At 35.0% G+C, this 27,440-nt stretch overlaps 2 protein-coding genes across 2 annotated transcripts; both read right to left on the bottom strand.

The window, feature by feature from the left end:
* Positions 1-985: 985 nt before the first annotated feature.
* Positions 986-6,962, bottom strand: LOC107765710 (nicotinamide adenine dinucleotide transporter 1, chloroplastic-like). The gene is made up of 9 exons (XM_016584384.2): positions 6,634-6,962; positions 5,759-5,854; positions 3,940-4,046; positions 3,080-3,128; positions 2,792-2,904; positions 2,066-2,160; positions 1,785-1,873; positions 1,598-1,692; positions 986-1,512 (listed from the first exon to the last, which is right to left on the bottom strand). Exons 1-9 carry the CDS (start codon positions 6,701-6,703, stop codon positions 1,132-1,134), a joined length of 1,095 nt encoding a protein of 364 aa, XP_016439870.2. The 5' UTR covers positions 6,704-6,962; the 3' UTR covers positions 986-1,131.
* A 7,919-nt stretch (positions 6,963-14,881) lies between these two features.
* LOC107796110 (uncharacterized) lies at positions 14,882-25,545 on the bottom strand. Its single transcript, XM_016618839.2, is given in 7 exon segments — positions 14,882-16,090; positions 17,058-17,093; positions 17,184-17,933; positions 21,072-21,146; positions 21,192-22,295; positions 22,825-22,857; positions 24,517-25,545. Coding segments are annotated over 7 exon segments (4,002 nt in total). The 5' UTR covers positions 25,403-25,545; the 3' UTR covers positions 14,882-14,972.
* Between the last annotated feature and the right edge of the window lie 1,895 nt (positions 25,546-27,440).

The raw sequence follows: 27,440 nt of genomic DNA on the forward strand, positions 1-27,440 counted from the left end.
TCAATAATCAAGATTCAGCTAAGTATATTAGAAGGATAAAAAAGGACCTCAATTGAGTAGCCTTCACCAGTCACAATTCACTACTCTTGTTTTACAAAGAAAACAAGAGATTTTGTAAAAAAACTAAGGCTTTAAGACATGATTTCTCTACATCTCAAAAGAACTCAAAGGACTTTCAACAAGTTTTCATTGAAAGATTAACTATAGGAAGAGACTTTTTTTTGCATGTGTGAGAGAGGAGCCTTGGTGTAACTGGTAAAGTTGTTGTCATGTGACCAGGAGGTCACGGCTCAAGCCGTGGAAATAGCCTCCTGCAAAAATGCAGGGTAAGAGTGCGTACAATAGACCCTTGTGATCTGATCCTTCCCCGGACCCCGCGCATAGCGGAAGCTTAGTGCAATGGACTGCCCTTTTTGTGTGTGTGAGAGAGAGAGAGGTAAGAAAAAACATTTGCAAGTCTTCATAGGACAAGAAGAGCAGTAAACAGGGTCGTTTGGTAGGATGTATAAGGAAAAATAATACATGTATTAACTTTGATATTATTAATCTCTTATTTGGTAGCGTTTTTCAACCTATGTATAACTAATACTATTAGTTATACACTCTATTCAAGACTATTCTTATACATAGTAAACCATGGGATTAGCAATATTATGATTTTTAATACATGGATAAGCATGTATAAAGACATAATTGTCCATTCAATGCCTTTTTCAAATTCTTTCCAATATTTTTGGAGAGTATTTTTGTAAACAAATAATTTTAAAAAAAAATTACATTAATGCATGTTATTAATACACCAACCAAATGGTCGATAAGAACTAATCTCAGCATAACTAATACACCAAATTCAGTACTATTCTTATATACCCTACCAAACGACCCCTACATGTGCTACTTAATTTCTAACAATACTTTTCAAGGGCAGAATTTACAGTCGTAGTAGTAGTAGAACAAATAATCAAAGATGTTGAAGAATTCAGAATTATCAGAAAACTATGGCACCTTTCTTTATTAGATTGAAATGTAACACTTCCTTGAGTAAAAATACAAGTTACAAAAAGAAAATTTATGCAACAGCAAACACTTGTTGCAAATTGCCTCAGGCAACAAAAAGAAAAACATCTCTAATCAATGTCTAGCAGTTAGATTATCAGAGTTACTCAATGGAATTAAAGGAGTTCTCTTATTCAATGTGCTTTCTGATTGTTGTAAATTTTCGTCATTGTCTCCATGTTCTTCGGCTACCTTATGAGGGGATTCACGTCTCGGATTTGCTTTTGAATGCTCCTCTGGAAGTATAGCTCGCTGAAATAACCTATGAATCATTTCGTAACTGGTAAATGTAATAACAGCAGAGGGAGTCGTCCGTAGAAGATTGGTTCCACAACCTCGGTAGAATCCGGTCAGACGTTCCTGTCTGAAGATCTTCTTTACACAATCAACAACCCCATTATATGCTTTCTCCGAGTTTCTTACTTGCCCTTGTTCTTGTAGTTTAGAACGCACGACCTGGTAAAAAACTACGGATTAATAGGTAGGTCATAGTGATTCCATGAAAGGAACCAAAAATAATCTTGGTCCATTTTCCTCTTACCTCGTGTGGATAAGTCATTACAGAGGCAACTACTTTGGCCATCGAAGAGGCGATCGCTACTTCACCAGGGCTCAGTTCATTGGTTTGCTTATTGGCTGGCAGTTTGAGAAAGACATCATGTGATCAATCAGATAGGAACAAATGGGTAACGAACTTCCACAAACGACTACAGAAAACAGTTTCTCACCCCTTTTTGCTAAGTATGATTTCAGCTTTTCATATGCTGGAAATTGGATAGCAACATGACTTATCCCAGCCAAAGAAGGCAAGAGGCCACTGCAACCCAAAGGAAACGGAACAATTACAAAAAAACTAGTATAGAGGGTAATTGCTTTTTTTTTCCTCCTTTTGATAAGGATAAGTGCTTATTCTTCTATGAGGACGTTTCCAGCTTCACGAGCCTCTCTATAAAGGATGAAACACATAAAGATAAAGTTTGTATATGATTATGTTCACTATATAACTAACCTGTACCATCCTCGGATCCCTTCTTCATGTGCTATTCGTATTAAAGCAGACAATATACCTTTATAAGGAACTACACCCTCCCTTATTCCCTGTGTCTAAGAAAAATGAGGGGAAAAAAAATATCAGGAACAAGATACAGAAACAAATGCAAGTTGTTATTCCAATACATTTAATTAAGGTAAACCTAACAATAGACACTATGATATTGGAAACTTGTGCTTCCGTGTTAGCCTATGTCACGCCCATGTAACATAAACTCTTAACAGGCTCCATGCTGACAAAACCAAATTTCCAAAATGACACCTTTTAAATAGGCCGGGAAGCCAACTTAATCAGATTGGAAATCTATTATACTTCTTTGCACTTACACACTTTCCTTAAGGCACAATAAGTGTGTAGATGGAATTTTGTTGATAACCAAGGAAATCCCCCGGTGCCAGTTGCGCATAGTTCGAAACTCGGAGGATAATGGGCCCACCCCTCTACCCTTCTCCGCTTAAATACCATGCTTTTGTCTGCGGCAGGGTTTGAACCCATGACATATGCCTAACCCACACATCACAAGCTACGCTCTTACCACTGGACCAAGCCCGGAGGGCTAAGAGTGTAGATGGAATATTAACGGGCACCGAGTGTACTAGACTCCGTTCTTCGAACTTATGATTAATGGATATGTTAAAGTTGAAGAATACATCAATTTTAACTATATGAGAACACCGAACCTACTTGGAGACGGGTCTTAACAACCCACAATGGATTTGTAGTAATGGCTGTTGCGGCCCCCGCTCCTGCAGCAGCAATCATGTTTGCACCAATTGTAAGCTGCCCACAGCTATCCACTGCATTTATCACACAAGAAAATTCTTTTGGTAAAGATAAGTGTTAAGTTTGCTACCGTCTTCAAGCAACTTCCAAACACTAAAGGATTAAATAATGTGATGCCATTCAAACAAAGATATAAAAAAAGAAACGATAAAAGCCAGCAGCCAAATAACCAATAGAGCAAAAGTTTACCATGAGAATGCAATGAATCCTTGAGATGTCCATAAACTGTAAAGTACACCTGCAGAGGATGAACGTTTTCTCTCAAAATGGTTTCTTATGCGGACATTTCAGCAAAAAAGGGTGAATAGATTCAGCATTTCAGCATGTACAGAAAATATATGCCAACATGGAGTCAGTTATGAAAAAAGCCAATAAGATTGCCAAGAACATGGTAAATCAACTTGTTGTTTCCATAAAGAAAAGCTATCCAGGTGTCCAATATGCATCACCCCCCCCCCCCACCCCCCCACCCCCACACACAAAAACAAAAACAAAAAAAAAAACTTATTCATTTTGAAAGGTAAGTTCTAGAGAAGAGCTATAAGACCGACAATTTTATATGGTAGTGAATGTTGAGCTGCTAAAATCCAACATATCCACAAGAGGAATGTTGCAGAGATGCAGATGCTAAGACAAATGTGCGCTCCTACAAGATTAGAGAAGATTAAAAATGACCACATTTGCCAGAAGGAGCAAGTAGCATACATTGAAGATAAAATGAGAGAAGGTCGCTTGAGATGGTTTGGTCATGTCTTGCGTCATCCTCCAGAGAGGCACCGGTCCATAGGTGTGAAATGATGGTGAGTGAAGGTGTGGAAGGAAGGCTTAATCATTTTCAATCTTTATCAGCAATAACATTAGGCATTTGGCGGTACGTGGAAGGAAGACTTAATCATTGCGTTATCACAAGAACAAAAGGAATTCAGTTCCGCAAGAGACCAAAGAGAAAATCTGGATATTATCTCATTCAATTTTAATGACTCATTTCATGAAGGAATTCCAACTAATTTCAATCCACAGAAATAGAAATTAAACAAAACAATGCTTACCGCCCAGTTTGGAAGAAGAGCTGCTAATGTTGGTGAAAGGCCTCGATAAAGTCCCCTGAAACCTTCAGTTCTTAGTATATTTTGTAAGCTTGTGACAATGACGCTACCTGCTTGTTGCCCAAAAAATTTAAAGGAAAATAAATGTGCCAGTAATATGGATTTGGATTTTTCTTTATTCTTTACTTCCTTCATTAGTTATCACTATCAAGAAGGCCAAACAACAATTTTCTTATTCCAAGACAGAAAACATGAAAGACAATTATCAGCTCTTCAAATAAACACTTGTTTGGAACTCTTGCACATAACTTAGCTCTAGAAACCTTCATGAAAAAGTTGACAGCACCTCTCTAAAACTCACTAAATTATATTCACTGTCAAAGGCGATTTCTCATAGAGACACGATGAGCATAGTGCGCACAAAGTTCAGAATTTTGGAAGTCCATTTAAAAAATGACTACATCAAATATGGAAAGCAGAAAGCAAAGAAAAAGACAGAGAACAGCACATTGGACATCCTATGTTAGAGAAAATGGAAATGAGAGGAAGCAGCGGAAGCTGAACGAACAAAAAGACAGAAAAATCACGACAAATAGCTCTTCATCCACTAAGGTGGATCCAAGAGAGAAAATTCCTAAATCCACATTGAGAAGAAATTTAAATTGTTTTTGCTATTTAGGAGCTCACAACAGATCCTACCAGTACATATTGGTTGAATATATGTTTTTGTAGTGACATCTTTGTTTAGGATGAGCCGATGAGGGTTGTACAATCCTACTGTACATGACTCCCCTACTTTTCTGTTAACAAATACCCTAAAGAATTTTAAAAAATACATAGATAAATAAATGAGAAGGACAGGGTGCGAGATACGGATAAATTGCGGCACTATAAAGCAGTCAATCAGAATATACTTAATACTTCTATTGTGCCTGAGAAGATTGGTAAGAATTTAAACGAACAACAAATATTCTTTCATCTACATTATACTAGGACTGGAAGAACTTTGAAATTGATGTACTGTGTACAATCTGGGTAAAAGTTGCCTTTAGATTTTGACAGTTCGTGTTAAATCCAAGATAACTAGGAACACGGAACAGAACCTGAAACGGTATGTCTTTGCAAATGAGGAATGCTCAGGTCTGTCATTTAAGTTTCATTGGATCAGATAAACATTAACGATTGAGAATAAACATTAACCTGTGAATAAGAAGCATGCTCTTACCTGCTATATGTAGGATATGATTGATGTATAATAAAGGGATACGGATCATTATTACAACAACAACAACAACTAGTATGCCTCAGTCCCAAACAAGTCAGGGTTGGCTATATGAATCCTCACTGACCATATTACTCCATTTAAACTCATTGTATGCCAATATCATGCAAATACAAATAAAAAGTACCATTAAAGTTCTCTATATTTTCTACATATAAATCTCTGAAAGGCTAAACCACTCCTAGAAAGCATAGAACCCACATTACAAGTGCTATCACGTCTAAAGTATATGCTCAACTAATAGGTATCTCCTATATAAACGAATCTTTTTTTTCTTTCTTTCTATTGTGCTTATCTTTAGCTAAGTCTACATGATCCCCCGAGATTATAGGTCATTCGAGATAACTACTGATCATTAGTAAAACTATGAAATAATCCAATTAGAAAATCATGTAAATCCTAATAACATCAATTTTCATTTGTTCACACGGAAGCACTATGGCACAGGATAGCAGTTCTCATCAACAGAGACAATGTGAAAAAGAAAAATAAGAAACAGTCCACCATTTTCCAATAAAAGAGAGGATGATAAGCACAAACCTTGACGACCAGACTGAGACATCTGAGGCAGACCATGAATTATTAGTCTTGTCTTAATAACATCCAATGGACACATAAATGTAGCAGCAATAGCACCTAAAAATACCACCCAAAGAACAAAAACAAAAATATTTACGCCCCCAATTAACTCAAAATCACATTCAAATAGCTCAAAACTCAAAGATCAAAAAGTAACAAAAAAAGAATAAATCTTTATCATCTTTAACAGTAAAACCACACATAAAAGTAGCAGCAATAACACTGAAAGATTAAAAAGTAACAAAAAAAAGAATAAATCTTTATCTTCTTTAGCAGTAAAACCCCAGATGAATATAGCAGCAATAGAACCTAAAAACCACCCAAAAATACAAAAGGAAAGATTTTTGCACCCCCAATTAACTCAAAATCACATCCAAATAGCTCAAAAACTCAAAGATTATAAACTAAACAAAGAATTAAATCTTCATCTTCTTTAACAGTAAACCCCAGATAGCAGCAATAGCACCTAAAAAACCACCCAAAGATATAAAAAAATAAAACGGAAAGATTTTTACACCCCCAAGTAACTCAAGATCACATTCAAACAGCTCAAATATCAAAAAGTAACAAAAAGAATTAATCTTATCTTCGTTAGTACTAAAACCCCAGATAACAATTATTTAATAAATAAAAAAACAAAAACAAAAAATAAACATAAATGTAGCAGCAATAGCACCTAAAGATACAAAAGCAAAGATTTTTACACCCACAATTACCTCAAACTCACGTTCAAATAGCTCAAAAAAATTTAAAAAGTAACACAAAGAATAAATCTTTTATCTTCTTTACCAGTAATAAAAAAAATGGACAAAAATAAAAGAGGTCAAATTATAAACCTGCAGAGGCACCAGCACCAGCATCACAAATAATATCTCTAACACTTCTATGGTTTGCAACAGTAGCCATTCTTTAAAGATTTTTGGAGAAAAGTTTGTTTCCCAAGAATACAAATAACAATGAAATTAAAAGGGTAATTGCTTTTTTTTTTCAAGAAGTGATGAAAATAAAAGAAAAAGAAAACTTTAGCAAGAATTAGCAAAAACCCAGGTGTGTTACATCATGTAGAAATACTACCCTTTTGGGTTTTCAGATCGGTGGACTTAGAATTGGACCAGTTCACTGACGTGGTTAAGGGTTGTGATTTTAGGCTAGACTAGATATTAACTCGGTACTGGGTATGAATTCTGATTCTTTATTACCGTGTGGAAAATAGTGGCTTTTTGAATTGGTAAAATAAAATAAAAAATTGGTATGGGAAAAAATATTTTCTAAGGCAATTATATTCTGATGGTTGGTCACTTTCAATTATGGATAGATTCACTCATAAGGTAAAAATAACTATATTAGCACATCAATTTTATCTGTTTTAGCATGTTATTTAATTTAAAAATCACTAATTTCATTATAAATAATATTTTATTTATACTATTGGTGTATAGATTAACTTTTATGAATAGTTTATATTAAAACAAAATATGACTTCTGTCAGTGATATCATTTTATTTTACTAGTATTTCAACTCGGTATTTCATACTTTATTACTTATTTCAGTTAATGCTTAAACATTATTGTTAAAATTGGATTCAAAAGAATTACTAGAACACCATTGAGTAACGATACAAGAAATGATTTTGGTCTCAGAAGGGTAGTGTACTAGTGTGTTTACAGACCTTACCCCTATTCTGGAATAGAGATGTTGTTTCCGATAGACCCTCGGCATTTCGAGCTCCAAGAACTCTCCACCTTGCTCTTGGGGTGACTCGAACTCACAACTTCTTGGTTGGAAGTGGAGGGTGCTAACTAATAGAGCACCTCACTCTTGTCTAGAACACTATGATAAAACCTTATTATTAAAAGTAGTGCGGGTTAGCCAGTTTTCGGACTTGTAATTAAAAAATAATCAGCATTTGCAAAGTCATTAAAAAATAATCACTATTTTTCTACAACACAAAAAGTTCCAACATAGTATACTGGAGGATGGTGCATGTGTGTATGAACTATTATGCTGGGACTCCAGCACACGGAAAGTTCCAGCATAATATAATGGAGATTGGAGCACCTATGTATGAACTTACGCTGGAAGTTCACATGTAAAAAATTCAAACTTCAGTATATTATGCTGGAATATTTGTCGGATTTTGAACAATGTTTTCGTTCAAATTTATCTTTATATGAAATGTGGCTAAATTTCAATTACCTTTGAACCTATTATTATTTTTCAATTACACTTGGCTATTTTTTAATTTTACCATATTATTAGCCTTGTACGATTACTAGTACTATATGTTGTCAACTTTCATAACAGACCAATTACCAAACATTGAGTAACGATTTAAGAAATAATTTACAGTGTAAAACATTTTTCATGGAAATGGAAAAATATTTCCTCAATCTTCAAAATAGTTCTTTTCTTTTTCTTTTTCTTTTTCTTTTAAAAGGACTATGTACATAATTTGTATGGATATTAGGGTTTTAAAAAAGTGTATTGTATCCCATCACAATATATAATTTTCGTCAGAATGATGCTCGGAAGAGTTTTCAAAAAGATTCATTGTGATTAGCCAACACATTGATGTGTTCTTTCTTTTGATAGAACATGTCAAAAATAGACTTTAGGATAATAATAAAGTCAATATATTAACGATTATATAATAAGCAAAAAAACATATTACTAATATATATATATATGACATCAAATAAAATAACAATAACAAATTCAGTATAATCCCATAAAGTGGGCTCTAGGAATACCGTATACGCAAACCTTACCCTCTACTTTGTAAAGGTATAAAGATATGTTTCCTATAGACATCGACTCAAGAAAAGATAAAAAGATAAAAAGAAAAAAAAAACAGTAACAAGTAACAACAAGAAGAAAATATGATAAATCGAAGCGAAAGAAATAACATATAGTAATAGATTTCTATCGATAAGAAAATATGAGACTAATACGAATATTATTAGCATGAAAAAAAGACACGTTATTTACTAACCTTCTACCCTAAAATATATGACCTCAAATGCGAGCTGAAAATGTTAGGAGTATTCAGCAAAATAAGTTATCACTATATTTGATTCCTTTTTATTTATTGTTTTCCTTATTTCATTCAATTATCTTTAATTAATTATATCCAGTTTCATCTATCGCCATCCAAGAAAAAGACAATTAATTTGAACTATAATTGGAAGGAATCAGTTCTTTGTTGTCTTCTCGTTTATCAGTAAGGGCAAATTCTCTCATAGCCATTTATGTTGACGTTAGGGGAATCATAACTACGTAATCTTGTTGCCTTTGGCCAAATTTTCTAGGATTTTTCTTGTATCCCATGTGATAAATTTTTTATTTGAAGCCATTTTTTATAGGGGGTAATTACGCTCCTTGTCAATTGACTCAACGGTCCATCAAAAAATGGTCTACGTTTGAAGTCCTTACCTGATATGGTCAGGTTGTACATAATCTGAAAATTATTTTTCACCAGTTAGCCTACCCTATTTAATTATTTTTTCTTTTCTTCGTTCTTCTGATCTCCTCTTTCACGACTTTGCACCCCAAAATTTCTCTACCATTATATATATTCTTCAATTCTCCTTCCAGATTCAAAGTTGATAATCACTATTAAGATGAGGAGAAAAAATACCACTTAAGAGAATTATTATTTTTGGAGTCACCATTAAAGGTCATTCGAAGCTTCAATTTCAGAAATTGGATTTTTCGATTTTGTTAGTTGTTTGAATTGGGTGTTGGCCCAATTGATTGGAATCGTCAAGGGGAGTTCAAAACTCAAATTTGAAGTGATTTGGAGCAGATTTGAGGTAAATTTGAGTTGAATTTCAGAAAATGCCCAAAGAAGAAGAAGAACCAGTGAAGCTCCATTAATAGGATTCATTTGTATAATAGTATATAATAGTGTATAATAGTATATAATAGTGTATAATATTGTATAATAGTATATAAACACCTCTTATACATTATTTTATACAAGGTTGATACATTATTTACATGTATTTGGTGGATTTCTCACATTTCTTCTTCTTCTTCTTCTTCTTCTTCTTCTTCTTCTTCTTCTTCTTCTTCTTCTTCTTCTTCTTCAACTGCTACACCTATATACATGGTGTATCACTAACATTTTCACTATTGTGCTTATACATTTTTATACACTTTTATACAACTATATATATAATATACCTCTTTGTATAAAAATGTATAATATTGTATAAAAGTGTATAAGCATCTCTGACGAATTTTTTGTACGATTTTGTATAAAAGTGTATAAGCATCTCTAACGAATTTTTTGTACGATTTTCACTTGCAATTCTTGATTAAGACTATTCCAAATCTCCACTAAATGACTTCAAACTTTGTATACAGTCTACTTAGACTAATTTTAATAAGTTCAAACAATACCCACTCCAAATTTCTCACAAAATCATATTCAAAAACTAATAAGATTAGCATTAAAGAAGATGAGATTTTAGATTTCTCGCGTCTGTTTGTGAATTTTCGTAGTTGTGATAGGTATGTAGAAACTTGAGGAAAAAGGAGAATGGAAATATTTCACGCTTGAAAATATAGAGAATAAAAAAACTGAATTTTTTTTCCGATCTAAACTTATTGATATTTGGTTACACATTTGCAAACTTGTAAGTGAGCTAAAATAATGCAAGGTCAACTTATGAAGTGCATTATTATATAATTTTGTCTTTTTTATATAGTCACACATGCATGTTTATATCAAATTAATAAACATAACTTGTGCCTTTTTATGCACCTTTTTTCTGCACCATGATTAAGTAATATACACTACTAGAAATTCGGCCAAAATCGACCACGATCGACCGACCGATTTCGATTGATTTTTCAAAAAAAAATTAATTTTTTTTTACGAAACCGACCAAATTCGGTCAGCTTGTTTGGCGCAAAAATACAGAAAACTATTTTTGCATCAGACGAAATTTATTTTTCAAGAAACCAACCAATTAACTTTTCACTAAAATAAATTGAAATTAAAATTCTAAAAATCGACCGAAACCAACCAAACGATTCTTTAAAGTTTATCACTATTTTAACTTAGCTATTTTTTGTTTGGAGACAAGAGGGGTTGCTCCGATGGTAAGCAACCCCCACTTCCAACCGAGAGGTTGTGAGTTCGAGTCTCCCCAAGAGCAAGGTGGGAAGTTCTTGGAGGGAAGGATGTCGCCCCTCCCTAGTCCCCACTAAGTGGGATTACACTGGGTTGTTGTTGTTGTATTTTTTGTTTGGAGTGATACAATTAGCTCGAAATCATTCATTTTTAGAACTCAACACAATTTTCTAGTGAAATTAACCCTAAGCATTTTGGACATTTGTTGTTTCACCTCTTATTCGGAGAAAAATAAGAGGTGAAATTTTAAGAACTCTTAAAATATGAGATTAACTAATATCCAATTTGGACATTCTCATGGACCTAGCCAATTTGATTTATCGATTTCCTGTAAACACCGTCATGTAACCAAATTAATATTTTTAACGGCAAAAGGCCAAATATACCCTTGTACTATGAGAAAAGATTTAAATATACTCTTTGATATATTTTGGGTCCAAATATACCTCTGCCGTAATACTATTGGTTCAAATATACCATTCTTCTGTTAAGTTTATTCAAAGTGGACATCCAATCCTACGTGACAGTAATATTTGATGAGGTAGATGCCACATGGCATGCCACCTCAGCGCCCCTAATACATATATTAAAGACTACAATTTGAAATACAATATTTTTTATGGTAGCGGTAATGATGGCAATAGTGGTGGAAGGGAAGAAAATTTTAGTGGTGGAAAAAAAATATAATGGAGGGGTAAAATGGGATTCGGGACGCTGAGATGACATGTCATATAGCATCCACCTCATCAAATATCAGTGCCACGTAGGATTGGATGTCCATTTTGGACAAACTTAACGAAAAAAGGGGTATATTTGAACCAATAATATAACGACAGAGATATATTTGGACTCAGAGTATAACGATTAAACTTTTTTTGATAGTACAGGGGTATATTTGGACTCAAAGTATAACGATTAAACTTTTTCTGATAGTACAGAGATATATTTGGACTCAAAGTATAACGAGAGTACATTTAAACGTTTTCTGATAGTACAGAGGTATATTTGGACTCAAAGTATAACGGGGGTATATTTAAACTAGGGTGTGCATTCGATTTTTCGATTTGATTTTGACCCTTATCGATAATTACTTATCGATTATCGATTTGTACATATGTTTATCGTTATCGTTTCAATAAGGTTTCGATTTTTTCGATTTCGATTTATCGATTTTTGGGGCTTATCGATTCGGTTATCGATTACACCAATAAGAAAATTTGCGGGATTCCACGGAAAGTATATCGCTATAAACACGTCTAACTAATATGGACAAAAAGAAGCTAAAATAAGACGAACACCGTTATAACATAAAAATTGTGTCAACAAGCACATGCAACGAAACTAAAGTAAGGGATCAAATGTATGCCACCAACACTCCAACAGTATATAAAAAAATACATCATCACGGCTAATTCTATTTTTCATTAATTTGAACTTCATTCCCTTGAGCTTTAAATATGATCATTCCTTAAATATGGTAGATGAAATAATAGGGTTAGAGACTTAGGGTAAAGGAAAGAGTATTATAGAATAAAGGTAAAAAAAAATTATAGTATATCTTATCGGTTTATCGATAAACCGATAACCGAAGAGGACAAAATCGAAATCGAAATCGAAATCGGTAACTCGATAAGGAAAATTTCGAAATCGAAATCGAAATGATAAAATCGATAAACTGATAACAAATAATCGATTCGATTTATCGATAAACCGATTTGAATGCACACCCCTAATTTAATTTTTTTCTGATAGTACAAAGGTATATTTAGACTCAAAGTATAACGAAGGGTACATTTAAACCTTTTCTAATAATATAATGCAATATTTGGCCCTTTTCCGTATTTTTAATGTGTCATAAAAATCGATCTTCTAAACCAAAGACATTAATAAGAATTCCCAAAAAAAAAAAACGCACACCAATTGCACCGCCAGATTGCACGTTCCCAACACTTAAGTCGCATTCTTAAACAAATGTAACCACAAAAAATTAATATAAGACAATTAATCAGTAAATTGATGGCATCCATGTCATGTTATGTTTCATTTCATATACATGTTACAATTACAAATGATCACCAACGTAAAAAAATAAATACATAGTTGATTATAAATGTCATGAACACCCTGATTATAAAAAGAATCTTTGTTGGCTAATTGATATGGCATGGAATTAAAAATATTTACGTGCCTCCATAAAGCTTGGTTGAAGACGGACGTCTTTTTTTGACTCCCTAAATAGTAATATCGCCATATAAATTGGAACAACAGATCGAGGGAGTACTTATTTCTGATACGTTAATTGAAATTAAACCTTGTTCGCGCAAGGTGGAGGACTAAAGTTTGGAAATACAAATTTACCATTGTTATGGCACATATCGTAGCATTCTTTTTCTGCATATAATGGACTACCTTCACCAGCAAAAATACCTTGATAACATTTTTGATAACATAATTCATGTCCTGGTTCTATTTTTAACCTCTGTCCTGCATATTCATATACTGGCCCTTCAGAACCCTGGGGTTGTGGGTGGGGGTGGGGTTGAGGTTGGGGGTGAGGTTGGGGTTGGGGGTGGGTGTTGGGGTGAGGGTGAGGGTTGGGGTTGGGTGTGGGGGTGAGGTTGGGGTTGGGGGTGGGGGTGAGGTTGGGGTTGAACATGGGGATGAATTTCCTCATGTGCCCATGCAAATTTGCTTGAAGCAAAGATAGTGAAAATTATGGCAATGAAAAGTATAGTTGTCATCTTGATATTAGCCATTATTTCTTTTAATTTCCCTATGTTCTTTCTTGTTGTTTGTTTTTTTAATGAAAAAGTTAAAAGGGAAATAAAAAAGAGAATATGAGAATGATAGGCAAAAGGGTGGATTTTATAGATGGGAGAATAATAATTTTAGTGGATGTCCATGAAAACTAAGGTAGTAGAAGGGATGTCCATAAAAAATCTAATGTGGTCAAGAGAAAAATAAGGGAGGAAATAAGTGAAATTAGAAATTTTTGACGAGTTTTAGTTTTATATATTGATCGTATAAAAAATACTTATAGAATCGGATCATTTGTAATGTAATTACAACTAAATTTCAATAAAAAATATTTATAGGCAACATGATAAAAATGATAATTTGATTTGATCGTAGGTTAAAATACGTTCTCAGCATGATTTTTTTATACGATCAGTATATATACTAAATTCATTTTTGAGTTAAAATTTTTCATGTCTTTTTATAATTTATTGTTTCTAATAATGGATAACAACTTTTTTTTAGAGCTGATATTCAATTTGCTTTAAGATATTCCCTTAGTCCAAAAAGGATTGCTACATTTGAATTTTTTGAGTCGGACAGTAAACTTCTAAATAAGTAGTTTTTGTTTTTATTGAATGTGACATAAATAACAACTTATAAGTAACATCTTTTTGTTCGGTAAATCCTTTAAATTCACCGTCAACCATGTTTCAACCTCGGATTGTTGGTAAGAAATATTATGAAATCGCCCAAAGAGATAAGCAAACTTTACAACGTTATAGGGGAAGAGGAAGTTGAAATGGGTTTCAAGAAGACCACACAGTTGCAGGGCACGAGCTTAGCTTTTGGGATGGCTGTAATTTATTGCTAAAATGGCTTTAAATTCATTTAGGAGGATAAATATACAATGTCATTAGATCCTATCCAACAGTTCTTAACTTTAAAAAAGGGCACTCCGTTGTACTAAGTTTCCGCTATGCACGGGGTCCGAGTAAGGGCCGAACCACAAGGATCTATTGTACGCAGCCTTACCCTGCATTTCTGCAAGAGGCTATTTCCACGGCTCGAACGCGTATCACAGGGCAGCAACTTTACTAGCTACGGCTTACGCCAAGGTTCCCCTTCCGGCAGTTCTGAAATTACTTTAGGCAAGAACATCTAAGTATATTGTTTAATAACAAACCTGCCACCATCTTCCAAGGAGAAAAACAGAAACAAACAGTACCAGCTTTTGCTAAAATTCCATAACAGAACAAGACTACACAGATAATAGTTGACATATCAACAAACAAAGATTATCTCAGTTCTGCTACTGATGATGAGTCTTCCTCTGATATTGAGGAAGAGTATAGGTAAGGCTTGGGAGGTATTTGCAAAGAGTAGTCTTGGTTTCCTTCTAAAATTTCCACAACTTTGCTCATCGATGGTCGATTCGAGGGATCAGTTTGTATGCACCATAAACTCATTATCACCATCTTTTTTGCACATTCTTTCTCCTCTTCGTTCATTATCCCGATTAGTTGAAGCTCTTCGTCTAGTTCAATTCGTCGATAGAGCCAATGTGGAAAGTAGATTTCACTTGTGCGATCAACTCCAACATCAACATTCTTCCTTCCTCCAACCATCTCTAGGACCATCATTCCGTAGCTATAGACGTCAGACTTGTGAGAGACACCTCCCAAGTTTCTGCATACTATTTCTGGAGCTATATAACCGATAGTCCCTCGTGCACCTAGCATCGACACAACGCTCTCCTTTTTCACACAGAGTTTTGCAAGACCAAAGTCGGAGATCTTAGGACAAAAATCATCATCAAGTAGGATATTATGAGGCTTTATATCAAAATGCAAAATCCGAGTGTTGCAACCACGATGCAAGTACTCCAATCCTCGAGCAATGCCTAGTGCAATTTTGTACAATATTGGCCAGCCCAATTTGCGAACATTGTCAGATCTTTCCTCATAGATAAACTTTTCTAGAGATCCATTTGGCATGAATTCATAAATGAGTGCTCTTTTGCGACCCTCAAAACAAAATCCCACAAGGCTCACGACGTTAACATGTGATGTCCTGCTAATACTTGACACCTCGTTAATGAATTCTTCACCACTTCCTTTTAGTTCATTCAGGACCTTCACTGCCACATGACTTCCATTGGGAAGAGTTCCTTTGTATACAGAACCAAATCCTCCTTGACCTAGTTTGTTTTTGAAGCGGCTGGTGATTCTTTTGACCTCTGAATAGTTGTATCTCTTTGGAGCATATGATCCATAGTTCTTCAGAAATGCTTCAATATTTCTGTGATCCTCAGCATTAGATTCCCAAAACCTGATGTACTTGTTCCATACAATCTTTTTTCTGAAGCAGAAGAGCAAAATCAAGATTCCAGTGCAGGAGATCAAGAAACTTGCGACTGTGGGAAAAAAAAAAATGAAGTCACATACCAGGAAGAGTCTGTTATTGGGGCAATTCATCTAGTACAGTAGTTATTTACAAAAGAAAGATTTTGAAAGAGCGAAATGGAAAGAAGTATTTAGCTTTGTCTATCTTCGCTGAAATAGATGTGTGGGCATACAGGAGAGTTTATATTAGGAATGATGATTTTCGGGTCAAGGTGACAGTGGTCCTCATGGAGGATAAAATGCAAGAAGCTAGGCTAAGATGGTACGGGCACGTGAAGAGGAGGAGCGTAGATGCCTCGGTGGGAGGTGCGAGGGGTTGCCTATGGGGGTTGAGAAGACCTAAAAAGTCTTGGGGAGAGGTGATTAGGCGGGACATGATGTAGCTCCAGCTTACTGAGTGCGTGACCCTTGATAGGAGGGTCTGGAGGTTGAGGATTATGGTAGAAGGTTAGTGTGTAGGCGGGCATGTTTCCTTTTCATGCTGGTTGCATTAGTATTAGTCTCGTATGTCCATATCTACTTCTCTTGGGGAGAGGTGATTAGGTAGGATATGCTCCAACTTACCGAGGACATGATCTTTGATAGGAGGATTTGGAGGTTGGGGATTAGGGTAGAAGGTTAGTCCGTAGGCGGGCGTGTTTCCTTTTCATGCAGGTTGCATTAGTATTAATATCGTATGTCCATATCTGCTTGTCTACAGATTTCTTTTACTAGTTGTTGGTTTGTTTTCTTCGATTACTCTATCTCCTTATCACTTTATCACTGTTGTTCCAATTGTTATTTTTGCTTCTTTTTTTTTTTGTTGAGCCGAGGTCTATCTGAAACAGTCTCTCTACCCTCCCCAAATTTTACTTTGTCGGATTACACTGAGTTTGTTGTTATTGTTATCTTTGCTATTGAAGAAATAAAACTATAAAGGCTAAAATCATGTGATGGACAACAAAAAAACTGTAGATAAATGGTAGTATAGATAAGTACCTGCAACAATCACTTTCCCTTTTATATTTCCTGCAACTGTAGTAAACAATGCAAATGTAAGCTAAACCAAGGTTTATAAAAGAGAACCAAAATCATTAATGTGAACCATGACAAAAGTTCTTTTACCTTTGGTATTATAACAAAGAAATTTGTTAGTAGTTTTATCAGTTTGACACTGGCCTCCTCTGTAATAACACTGATTACACTCATCAGACACAATCCATACTAGTACAACTTCATCAGTTAACATATCAAATAGGCCATTGTTTTCTGATTTTGATTCTGAATTCGATGGCACAGGCAGCCGAATAAAGGAACAGCTACTAGGAAGAGGAAATCCTGGATAGTAATCCATTGAGAGGTTATAGTATAATATGAAACTTTCACAGCTATTGTAGCTGTGATATCTTGTGGAAGTGAAAACTTCTTCATGTATCTTTTGGCTATTATTGCATTTGAACAAAGTGAGAAAGGAGCTGATTCTATATTTGATTGAAGGAGAGATTGGTAGAGACAGATTTCTATCAAAAGATAGGCAACTCTTGTTTCCCAAAAGGTTTCCAAGAATAGTGTCCTTAATTTTGATGAAACTTTCCTGTTTTTCAAGAGCTTGATATTTCACTCCATCCAATTCAATTATGGGATTTGGAGTAGCTTCACAATTCACTTTACACAAACCACAATCAAGTTGTGTGGATTTGTAGAAAGGAAAGCTCAAATTTCCTAAGTTTCCACATTGGAATTCTTTAGTGCAACTTGAGAAGGATGTGTTCTGTCCTTGAGCTGAATCAAAGCACCAAAATTGAAACAAAATGGAAATAAAAAACCAAGAAAATAAATCCATGATATACCCTTTTGGATTAAAAAAAAGGAAAAACCATCAACAGCAACAATAAGATTAACAAGACTAACCAAGAATGTTTTTAAAAAAAATGAAGTTTGTAGAGTTTCTTTTATTGTTTAATTTTGCTTGGCTATAGGATTTGCAATAATATTTGTTGTCTTTTGGACACGTTAAGTTGACTTAAACATGTGGAAGCAAGACTTTGAAGAAAGACTGTCTGATGGAAGATTGGCTAAAATGGAGTGTGGGCTTTTACTGTTTTACACAATGGATAATTTTCTATTAATCCTCCTCCTATCGATTGAAGCCGCCGCAAATGATTCCGTACACAGTGAAAATTTTAAGGGATAATTTCACATGAGAACAATTGGGCTTCCCATTTTTAAATTTTATAGATTATATTTCAATTTACAACCCACTAGCCCAAAAATAATAGGCTAAGATTCAACATCCAACTCTAATAGGTTCTCGAAATTACCATTTAATTTTAAAAGGATTGCTCAAGCTTTTAAGTTAACTTTCGAATTAGTAATTGTGACTCAAATATTAGTTCAACAAACCAAATCCATTTGGGTGGTGAAAATTAAATTTTTAACAAGCTTAAATATGTGGGTTTAAATTCCGAATTTGATTTTGTGAGAAATTTGGAGTGGGTGTTATTTAGACTTGTTAGAAATAGTATAAGGAGGTTGTATATAAAATTTGAAGTCATTTAATGGAGATTTGGACTGGTTTTGAATAGGAATTGCAACTGAAAATCGTGAAAGAAGTTCGTCTACAGACGTTTGTATAAAGGTGTATAAAAGTGTATAATAGTGTATACGATGAGTTTATACACTCATATACACTATTATACGAGATTATACATAATTATACAAAAAACTGACTTCGTCTTCTTCCTTGCTTTTTTTCTGAAATTTAACTCAAATCTTGCTCAAATCTACTCCAAATCACTTCAAATTTAAACTTTGAACTCCTTTTGATATTTTCAATCAATTGGAACAACACCCAATCCAAACAACTAATAATTACAAGAAATTCTATTTTTTAAAGCAAAGCTTTCAATGCCCTTTAATGGTGGACTTCTACTCTTCAATTTTTTTACGTTACAACCAGGTGCTATAGGGGGAGAAGCAGTAATGGCGGATGGCCCCTTGAAGCATATGTAAAAAAAAGTGAGAAGAAGAGAGAGTGAAAATAATGGTTGTGAGAACACAGATTTAACTTCATAGCTTTTAGAAGCAATGGTTATAAGAACACATATTTTGAATTTTCAAGAGTTAGTGTTTTCAAAATATGTACAATATAGGCTAGGTGGGATAAAACTTAAAAACATGGGCCATTTTTTGTTATGGTGTGAAGTCATGTGTATTTTCTTGTAATTCTTTCAAATTTTAACAGATCAATATAAATTCTAAATTCAAGATAATTTTTAAAATATTAGGAGTCTATTAGGTAAGGTCTGCGTACATATTACCCTCCCCAGACCCCACTTGTGGGAATATACTGGGTTGTTGTTGTTGTTGTAGGAGTCTATTAGGGTTACTTGGTGGCTATTCCAACCAAATCCTAATTCATGCCTATAAATAAGGCTACATATGTCCTTCAAAGACGATCTCAGTCATTCCATAAACTCTCGGAATATGCACAAAGAGATCAAATATGAGACGAAATTCCATAAAACTTTTGGAATATTCATTAAGAGATCAAAGGCATGTATATCAAATATGTCTTGCTAAAAGTCCTACGTTCGAGAAATACGCCATGAAACTTTTGGAATATTCTTTAAGAGATCAAAGACATGTCAAATTATCTTGCTAAAAGTCCTACGTTCGAGAAATACGCCATGAAACTCTTGAAATATTCATTAAGAGATTAAAGTTCTAAAAGTCCTACGTTCGAGAAATATGCCGCTAAGGCCTTCGAATCACGTAGAATTAATCGGAGGGAAGAATCAAGGGATAAACAGAGTTGTAACCTGCTATGTTCATCAATAAAATCAAGGGATAAACAGAGCTGATAATACGTTAAAACACGTTTTCAGCATAATTTTTTTATACGAACTGTATATATACTTAATCCATTTTTGACTTAGGGTTAAATTTGTTCATGTCTTTTTCTAATGTATTGTTTCTAATAATGGACAACAACTTTTTCCAGAGCTGATATTCAATTTTCAATTTGCTTTAAGATATTCCCTTAGTCCAAAAAGCATTGCTACATTTGAATTTTTGGAGTTCAGACAGTAACTTCTAAATTTTTTAGGTGTAGTTCTTTTTTTATTGAATGTGACATAAATAACAACTTATAAGTAACATCTTTTCTACACAGTTGCAGGGCACAAGCTGAGCTTTTGGGATGGCTGTAATTTATTGCTAAAATGGCTTTAAATTCATTTAGGAGGATAAATATACAATGTCATTAGGTCCTATCCAGCAGTTCTGAAATTAAAAAGAAAAAAAAAGTACAGTCTGGTGCAGTAAGCTCTCGTTATGCTCAGTGTCCGAGGAAGGGCCGGACCACAAGGATCTATTGCACACAGTCTTACCTTGCATTTTCACAAGAGGTTGTTTCCACGACTCGAACCCGTGACCTCCTGGTCACATGGCAACAACATTAGATCCTATCCAGTAGTTCTGAATAAAAAGAGCCAGCCTAGTACACTAAGCTTCCGCTACACTCGGGGTCCGAGGAAGGGACGGACCACAAGGATCTATTGTACATAGCCTTATCCTGCATTTATGCAAGAGACTATTTTCGTGGCTCGAACCCGTGACCTCCTAGTCACATGGCAGCAACTTTACCGATTACGCCAAGACTCCCCTACCAGCAGTTCTGAAATTGCTTTAGGCAAATCACAAATATATTTACAATCACTTTTTTTTTTTTTAAAAAGCATGAAGCTACAACTTCTGCACTCAAGAACATCAAGGGCTCGTTTGGAACAAGGGATAAGAAATAATTAATCCCGAAACTAAATTTAAGAAGAGTTTATCTCATGTTTGGTTTGGAGAAAATTGCAGTATAATTAATCCAGAATTAGTTATCCCAGAATTATAGTATTTTTTATCCCCATGAAAAGGTGGAATACCTAATTCCGGAATAACTAATCCCGCAAATAATTAATCCTAGGATAACTTCTTTCCAACCAAACGACTTTAATAACAAACCTGCCACCCTCTTCCAAGGAGAGAAACGGACACAAACAGTACCAGGTTTTGCTAAAATTCCATAACAGAACAAGACTACACAAATAATAGTTGATATATCAACAAATAAAGATTATCTCAGTTCTGCTACTGATGATGAGTCTTCCTCTGATCTTGAGGAAGAGTATAGGTAAGGCTTAGGAGGTATTTGCAAAGAGTAGTCTTGGTTTCCTTCTAACATTTCCACAACTTTGCTCATCGATGGTCGATTCGAGGGATCAGTTTGTATGCACCATAAACTCATTATCACCATCTTTCTTGCACATTCTTTCTCCTCTTCATTCATTATCCCGATTAGTTGAAGCTCTTCGTCTAGTTCAATTCGTCGATAAAGCCAATGTGGAAAGTAGATTTCACTTGTGCGATCAACTCCAACATCAACATTCTTCCTTCCTCCAACCATCTCTAGGACCATCATTCCGTAGCTATAGACGTCAGACTTGTGAGAGACACCTCCCAAGTTTCTGCATACTATTTCTGGAGCTATATAACCGATAGTCCCTCGTGCACCTAGCATCGACACAACGCTCTCCTTTTTGACACAGAGTTTTGCAAGACCAAAGTCGGAGATCTTAGGACAAAAATCGTCATCAAGTAGGATATTATGAGTCTTTATATCAAAATGCAAAATCCGAGTGTTACAACCACGATGCAAGTACTCCAATCCTCGAGCAATGCCTAGTGCAATTTTGTACAATATTGGTCAACCCAATTTGCGAACATTGTCAGATCTTTCCTCATAGATAAACTTTTCTAGAGATCCATTTGGCATGAATTCATAAATGAGTGCTCTTTTGCGACCCTCAAAACAAAATCCCACAAGGCTCACGACGTTAACATGTGATGTCCTGCTAATACTTGACACCTCGTTAATGAATTCTTCACCACTTCCTTTTAGTTCATTCAGGACCTTCACTGCCACATGACTTCCATTGGGAAGAGTTCCTTTGTATACAGAACCAAATCCTCCTTGACCTAGTTTGTTTTTGAAGCGGCTGGTGATTCTTTTGACCTCTGAATAGTTGTATCTCTTTGGAGCATATGATCCATAGCTCTTCAGAAAGGCTTCAATATTTCAGTGATCCTCAGCTTCAGATTCCCAAAATCTGAAGTATTTGTGCCAGAAAATCTTTTTTCTGAAGTAGAAGAGCAAAATCAAGATTCCAGTGCAAAACATCGAGAAAACTGCAAATGTGGGAAAAAGTGAAGTCATGCCCATGTAATAAATCTCTTGGCGATTATTACAACAATGCTAAAATAGCTTTTAGCAGAAAGAAAAAACACATGCACACTTTTGACGAAAAGTGACGGGCACCAACAGGAAAGGAAGAACTTTTGGCTACTTTGCCAAGTTTCTTTCTTATTCCGTTGATCAAGGCGTTGATAGCTAGAATCAATCTCGGTATAGATATGCATAGAGCCTTCGTACCATCGAAGCTACACCTTCTCACAAGAGCTTTCTCCTAGAGTTCGTCCAAGAGATTAGAAGATAAATTTCTTACAGGTATTTATTCACACTTCCTTGTTTAGTCTAAACAAATTTTAAACACAAATAGATCTTGGTAGGACTGTTAGTTTGATTCCGCTGCATGTTTGGAACATCATTATAGAATCCTTCATTAACATAGAAAAGAATTTCAAGTTTGAGCAAAACAAAAAAGAGATTTTTGTGCAAGTCTAGAGATAGTTAAAAGTTAATGATTATAACATGTACCTGTGCCTAGAATCAGTCCCCAATTTCTTTTTGCTGTTGCAAGAACACACAAATGATAGATTAATTAGTCACAATAAGACTGAAAGCAATGCACTTCCATTCACATGATAGTATAAGCTAAGCCATCACAACTCGAGTAGTTCTCATAACTTTGAAAATAACCATCAATCTGCATACTGTTATTAGTGCATATGAAAAAAGTGATATTGTTGTCGACTCTAAACAAAACATGAGAAGAGAGGTGGGAAAATTTGGTTCCAATTCTTCCACAATCAAACTCTTTTCGACAAGATTTACTCGCTATGCACGGGGTCCGAGGAAGGGCCGAACCACAAAGGTCTAATGTACACAGTCGTACCCTGCATTTCTATTTCCACCGCTTGAACCATTGACCTCCTGGTCACATGGCAGCAACTTTAGCAGTCTTCAGAAAAGTTATAGACTAAGTACCCATTAATGTTCTCCAGTTCACTCTTAATCCCTGTTACACTTGAGACTGGACTTTCTGATCTTCTACCGATGATTCAAGAAACGGGCATGCCAAAGCATATTCATAAAGCTCAAGAGTGATCTTCCAAGAAAATACGGCGAGGCTTCTTTCTAGTAAAGGAAAGGATTCCATTCATGACTCTTGACATTAAGATTATGATCTACACAGATGTGTGAAACTTGGCAAGGCCTCTAGTCCTGTCAATCTTAACTTTGATTCTGCTAGTTGTCATTCACAAATAGTCCGAAAAAGTGCCAAAACTACCCCTATCGTTTGCTAAATACCCTCCGTCCATCTATCCGTTCAAAAAAACACACGACGTTAATTCTATTAACAAAATTACCCCCCGACTAACGGCAGAACTGGTGGATCTACATGTAATGACGTGTCATTTTTCTACTAGGCCACGTGGCAATCTCTTACTGGAACAAAATTGGCTATTATTTCGACCCACTTAGCTGACCCGACCCAATGACTTCCCCAGCTAAGTAGTTCGAAATAATATCCATTTTTGTTCCAGTCAGAGATTGCCACGTGGCCCAGTAGAAAAATGACACGTCATTACACGTAGGTCCACCAGTTCTGCCGTTAGTCGCGGGGTAATTTTGTTAATAGAATTAACGTCGTGTGTTTTTTTGAACGGATAGATGGACGGAGGGTATTTATAAACCATTTAGCAAACGATAGGGATAGTTTTGGCCCTTTTCCGCTTCTGTAACTATGAGAGTAGAAACCGACTTTTATTTCATTCACATCTATATGTTTTCGCTTTGGCCTTATGCCTTTAGAGGACCTTGAGTCTAAAGAAGGAGATTAGGTAACCTATTAGATTGAGAAAAGAACTAAAGAAGTCTTCAATTGGAATCCTGATATACATAACAAAATACTGCTGGTGAAACCAAAGGATCAACAGGACAAGAGGTCAAACCCCAAAATGCATGGATTAATAATCAGAACAAGACATGATTCAACAGAGAAAGTTATTATCAGCTATAATTCCTTGGCTGCGCAAATTTTGTGGTTTTTACACATTTTTAATCATCCACTTCCACAGCATAATCCAAATGCTTAATTCAGCTGTATCTGGATGCCAAGATCATCAAGCGACACTTTTTGTCACGAAAAAAACTTAAAGTGCAGTGCCTAATCATAGCATAAGTCTCTGCACAATTATACTGGGAATTAACAAGAGAGGGGCTTACTGGTAGGTCTGCAAGCCGCTGAATGAGGCCTGTCGGTGCAGAAACATTTGAATTGATAAGGTTTTTCATCAAATCCACAACATCCTCCACTTTCTACACACTCACTGCAGTTACTGGATGACCAGCTCAATCTAAACCCCCTTCTCAATAGCAGTTGATAGTCAAGAACTTGGTTGCTTCCCTCATCTCCAAGCATGTCTACTGGTACCATTACATGATTTTTGCACATTTCTAATGCAGACTCAAAGCCTTCATCCTCAGCAAACATAGCAACACCCCACTCATTTCTATTCTCTTCACCACAAACAGAACTAATCTTGTGCTTCAAAAGATGCTCGGGTATCGACTCATTATACTTCGACAACAAATAAATTCTTGATTCATTGACAAATTTAAAAGGGCGCTTATCGAGTGAGATGTTCTTGATCTCAGAAACACAACCATTGTTTGTAGTACTATTAAAGACTGAATTTTTCAGCTGAAAAGTATGATCTTGGTATGAAATCTTTTCAACTATATACTCATTTTCAGCAATATGTACAATAGGAAAACCTTGTTCACTACAATTTAACCCAAATCCAGGGTATCCACAATAAGATTCTTGCTCATCTTGAATATAAAATGGAAAACTTATTTTTGGACCATTTTTGCAATTTATAGGCTGACATGCTACAAACTGTGGATCTACAGCAGAACATTTACCTAGGATTAAGGAGAATATACAAAGGTTTAATGATGTTATCAAGATGTACCTGTTTTCTTGGTTCATCTGTGATCTTGAGCAGCTGAAAATATACAACCAGATAAGCAGATAATAAAAATAAGATAAGGAAGGAGGCTCGGATTTTTCCCTTTTCCCTTCTTGTTGGTAAAAAGATGGCTTCATTTGGTATACATATCTCTGCAACTAGCTCTGACAGAAGACTTTACTCTGTATCTACATCATATCTTGCAAAGTAAACTTAACTCGGGTCAAGTTTTTAATAAAAAAGTTGCATGTATTGACCACTAAACTCTTTGACTAGTGATTACTAGTATTTAGCTTGAAATTGTAATACAAATGTCTGCTTTAGAGATATAGGGCGTGTTTGGTACGAAGGAAAATATTTTCCGACCTTGACCCCAACCCCGTCATCAACAACGAACCACGATCCTGAATCCCAACCTCGATCCTGACCCCCAACCTCAAACCTAGACCCTGACCCGCATTTAGGATAAGTGATCTTTCCACACTAGTACCCGACCCAAACTCCCATATCATATTACCACGCCGCCCGTTTCTTTTCTTTATCAAATTATTCATCATCATCTTCATCTTTTCTTCTTCTTCTTTTTTTTGAATGAGATTTCGAGAAATCAATATAAGGCTATTACATTACAATATTTCTAGACTAACCACAACAACAATTAGTCTTTAGTCCCAAACAAGTTGGGGTTGGCTTAAAATATTTCTAGACTCACTGACATGTTTACTACTAAATGTTTAAATTCATCTTGAGGCCAACATTATACATTTGCTATACCCTAGACTAACGAATACTACTAACATTATAAAGTCAAAATTCAAATATGAAAATACAATGATACTAAATTAAAGCCTCAAATATGAATCATAGTAAGAGCAACAAACAAACTGTACAACACACAAACCTCCAAATCATACCAAAAGCCTTTTTTTTCTACCCTTTGTTTCCATAACATATAGAGTTCTTCTAAAGATGTCTGGACCATTGTATAGGTTCAAGAAATAGCTGTGTTTGAGGTTTAATTGAGGTTGCTGGACATGAAACAGCGCAACATGTGGAAAAAAAATGAGACTACAAAAATAATACTTGCATATCAACAATAAGAAGGGAGCCTAGTGTAAGCGGTAAAGTTGTTGCCATGTGACCAGGAGGTTACTGGTTCGAGCCGTAGAAACAACCTTTTGCGGAAATACCGGACCATTGTGGTCCCTGGTCACGGGTTCGAGCCGTGAAAATAACCTCTTGTGAAAATACAAGGTAAGGCTGCGACCTTGTGGTACGGCCCTTTTCCGGACCCGTGCATAGCGGAAGCTTACCGGGCTGCACGTATCAACAATAAAGACTAGGTCAATTCTATACTAGATCTCAGAAACACAATGCTTGTATTACTATTAAAGACTGAATTTTTCAGCTGAAAAGTATGATCTTGATATGAAATATCTTCAACTATATACTAATTTGCAACAATATGTACAACAGGAAAGCTTTTTCAGCACAATTCAGTCCAAATCCTGGGTATCCACAATAAGATTCTTGCTCATCTTGAATATAAAATGGAAAACTTATTTTTGGACCATTTCTGCAATTTATTGCTAACACGCTATAAACTGTGGATCAACAGCAGAACGTTTATCTAGGATTAAGGAGAATATACAAAGGTTTAATGATACTATAAAGATATTTGGTTCATTTGTTATCTTGAGTAAAGTCGCTAAAGGTAGAGGCGACTACTGCTGAATAATCATTTTTCCATTTAAAAAAATAATAAAATTAGCTTGGATGTGTTCCGGCAAATCAGTTTGGCCAAATTGATATGCTATCGTATTTTGTAAAAATTAAGTGGGCGTTTGGACATAAGAATTATAAATTCTGGAAAAAAAAGTGGAAAAAAAAAATTTAAGCGAAAATGATATTTGAAAATTAAAGTTGTGTTTGGACGTGAACACAATTTTGGGTTGTTTTTGAATTTTTGTGAGTGAACTAAAGTAAAATTTTGAAAAACAGCATTTTGGAGTTTTCAAATTTTCGAAAAATTCCAAATTTCATCTTCAAGTGAAAATTAAAATTTTTATGGTTAAACACTGATTTTGAAAAAATAAAAAATTCGACAAAAAGTAAAAAAAAAAAATTATGGCCAAGCGGGCCCTTACTGATTTATGTATTTTTATTCTTTTTCCT

The sequence above is a fragment of the Nicotiana tabacum genome, chromosome 20 (genome assembly GCF_000715075.1).
Source record: "Nicotiana tabacum cultivar K326 chromosome 20, ASM71507v2, whole genome shotgun sequence".
NCBI lineage: Eukaryota > Viridiplantae > Streptophyta > Magnoliopsida > Solanales > Solanaceae > Nicotiana > Nicotiana tabacum.

Bases quoted from the DNA above. Each gene is read 5' to 3' on its own strand.
- LOC107765710 (XM_016584384.2), bottom strand. From the start codon at position 6,703: ATGGCTACTGTTGCAAACCATAGAAGTGTTAGAGATATTATTTGTGAT. The intron at 1,693-1,784 runs GTGAGAAACTGT...TCAAACTGCCAG, and splicing joins ATCATACTTAGCAAAAAGGG to CCAATAAGCAAACCAATGAA. The intron at 1,513-1,597 runs GTAAGAGGAAAA...GTTTTTTACCAG, and splicing joins TAATGACTTATCCACACGAG to GTCGTGCGTTCTAAACTACA.